Here is a 2,227-nt window from a genome sequence, read left to right as displayed (position 1 = left end):
GTAGGCAACTTTTTATTTTTAAGGGTAGTATTGTAATTTGCTACAAAATATAGGCAACTTTTAACATAAATGTTATTTGAATTAATTTTTAGATTATGAGTTTTTGGTTTAAAATAAAAGTTAAAAAGTTAAAAGCCTTTTTTTTCATTTTTCCAAGTTTCTTCTTAAATTTAAAAGCTAAAAGCTTTGTCCCAAACACATCGAATATATTTTCATATAATTAGAAATTACTTTGTAGCTACACATACCAAATTTAAAAGTACGTTAAGTAGTTTACAGTTAACAAACTTAACAGGAAATGTGAAACCGACAAAATAAAAACATGTTCTGCCGTTATATATAGCTCGCTAATGTAAATGTGAATGAACTAATGTGTATTTGTTTTATAAATACGCGCAACATAAATAAATATGAGTGTAAAATAGATCTGAAAACCATGAAGCGAAAGATAAGATTACATATAATAAGAATTAATTAGATTAATCAAAAGTCTTAAAAAAAGTATATTAAAATGAATTGTCACGTTTCCAAATATGACTTGGTCAAATTTGAGGAACCTTTGAACAACATTAGTCGATAATAAACAAACCAAACGTGGTCATATATGATTATGTTGACCATCAAATTATCCAACTATAAATAATAATAATAATAAAAAGAATCATTTCTGTAATTGGCCTAATAACTCCACAGATCACCAAACCCTTTTCAGAAAAAAAAAAAAAAAAAAAAAAACAAAATAAAAAAAAGTTCATATAATTAAAGTCTTTGTATATTTGTATTTCTATATATCTTCTCTTTCGGCCTTTTCTTCAATGTAAAGAAGCATTTTCTCGTGAATACGCGTATGGAGATGCCGACACCTGCCTGCACAATTTTCCAAAATAGAAGATAAGCAAAGAATGATTTTAATTAATTGATATTTACATTTAAAAAGAATAAAAAAATTATCAAAAAATTTAAACGTTGTTATTGATGAGATGAAATCAAAACAGAAATTTGTAACAAACCTTTCTTTGCGCTTTTCCAGAAACCTCCTCAACGATTTCTTCCGTGATAATGGCAGATCTGATGAAAACGAACCAAATACACATCAATAACCGGTATAATCCTAAGCAAATCGTGGAAATTGGAAAAGTAATGGAGAATCAGAAGTTGTTAAACAGATTGTATACGTCGACGTTGCGTACCTTTGTTGAGTGCTCCGCCTACCGCCGGATTTTGGTTGCTAACAGTAGTAGGCTTCACAGGTGTTGGTTCAACAACAGTCTTATAACCTAAACTTCCACTCTCAGCAAGCTTCATGATATTCTCCGCCTGAATAGGAGAAACGTCGAAAACAGAAACTATTCCGTTGTAGAAGATCGTCAAAGGAGCGCCACATCTAGCCATATTAACACTGCTACAATCCTGATTAAAAACCGGCAGAGTTTCAGATTGCTGAGGAGATGAACCTGACTTGCTCCCCACAAAACTCATGTTAGCAGATGCGGAAGCAATCGCAGTCTTCAGAAGCGCCGGATTGATCTTCGATATCACGCCTTGGATGTCTACACAACCATATCCAGTAATCCGGATCAGGAACAATGCGGATATAACGTAATTAACACAATAAACAAGTTAACAGCAAATTAAACCTACCACGACGATCAGAAAGCTTCTTCGGAGCGGATAATGATTCAGCATTGAGACGAAAGAAATCGATTTCAACAGCAGGTGATCCCGACATGATCAATTGCAAAGGATTCGTAATGGAGATATTGATTTGATTTTGATTCGAGAGAGAAAAAAGAGGGAGAGAAAGAGAAAAAAAGGAAGTGAATATTATTATGATGGGGAAAATAGTGATAAATAGAATAATAATTGTGTTGTGCAATATGCACGAGATAAATGTGATAAGGTGCCGTGAACCCCGTGTTTGATTCTTTGAGTCGTCTCTGATATATATTTTGGACTTTGTCACTTTCCTTTCGTCAAACACGCTTTCTTAGTTACTTTTAATTATTTTAATAGAAAAAAAGGAAGAGTCGTGGAAAGATTTGGACCCGTTGTTTGATTCGTATTGGGGACTCTAAAGTACAATAAACTAATTTTCTAAACAAATGGTAAATGGTAATTTATATATAACAAAGTGTAAATTATAAGTTTGGTATCTTTACTCTTTTTATAAGTGTGTGTTTTCATTGTACTCTTTTAATCATTATTTTTTTTTCTTTCAAAGATGGTA

General features: G+C 31.9%; 1 protein-coding gene across 1 annotated transcript; it reads right to left on the bottom strand.

Annotated features, from left to right (window-relative positions):
- Positions 1–474: 474 nt before the first annotated feature.
- JAZ10 (jasmonate-zim-domain protein 10) lies at positions 475–1,905 on the bottom strand. Its single transcript, XM_078983530.1, has 4 exons — positions 1,642–1,905; positions 1,191–1,550; positions 1,011–1,068; positions 475–867 (listed from the first exon to the last, which is right to left on the bottom strand). Exons 1-4 carry the CDS (start codon positions 1,727–1,729, stop codon positions 813–815), a joined length of 561 nt encoding a protein of 186 aa, XP_078839656.1. The 5' UTR covers positions 1,730–1,905; the 3' UTR covers positions 475–812.
- Between the last annotated feature and the right edge of the window lie 322 nt (positions 1,906–2,227).

This window comes from Lactuca saligna, chromosome 3, assembly GCF_052625555.1.
Source record: "Lactuca saligna cultivar CGN05327 chromosome 3, ASM5262555v1, whole genome shotgun sequence".
Classification (NCBI taxonomy): Eukaryota; Viridiplantae; Streptophyta; class Magnoliopsida; order Asterales; family Asteraceae; genus Lactuca; species Lactuca saligna.
This window is presented reverse-complemented; position numbering and strand designations above follow the sequence as displayed.

Coding starts and splice junctions, on each gene's coding strand:
- JAZ10 (XM_078983530.1), bottom strand. CDS start 1,729: ATGTCGGGATCACCTGCTGTTGAAATCGATTTCTTTCGTCTCAATGCT. Junction 1,551..1,641: donor GAAGCTTTCTGATCGTCGTG/GTAGGTTTAATT, acceptor ATGGTTGTGTAG/ACATCCAAGGCGTGATATCG. Junction 868..1,010: donor CTGGAAAAGCGCAAAGAAAG/GTTTGTTACAAA, acceptor AAAATTGTGCAG/GCAGGTGTCGGCATCTCCAT.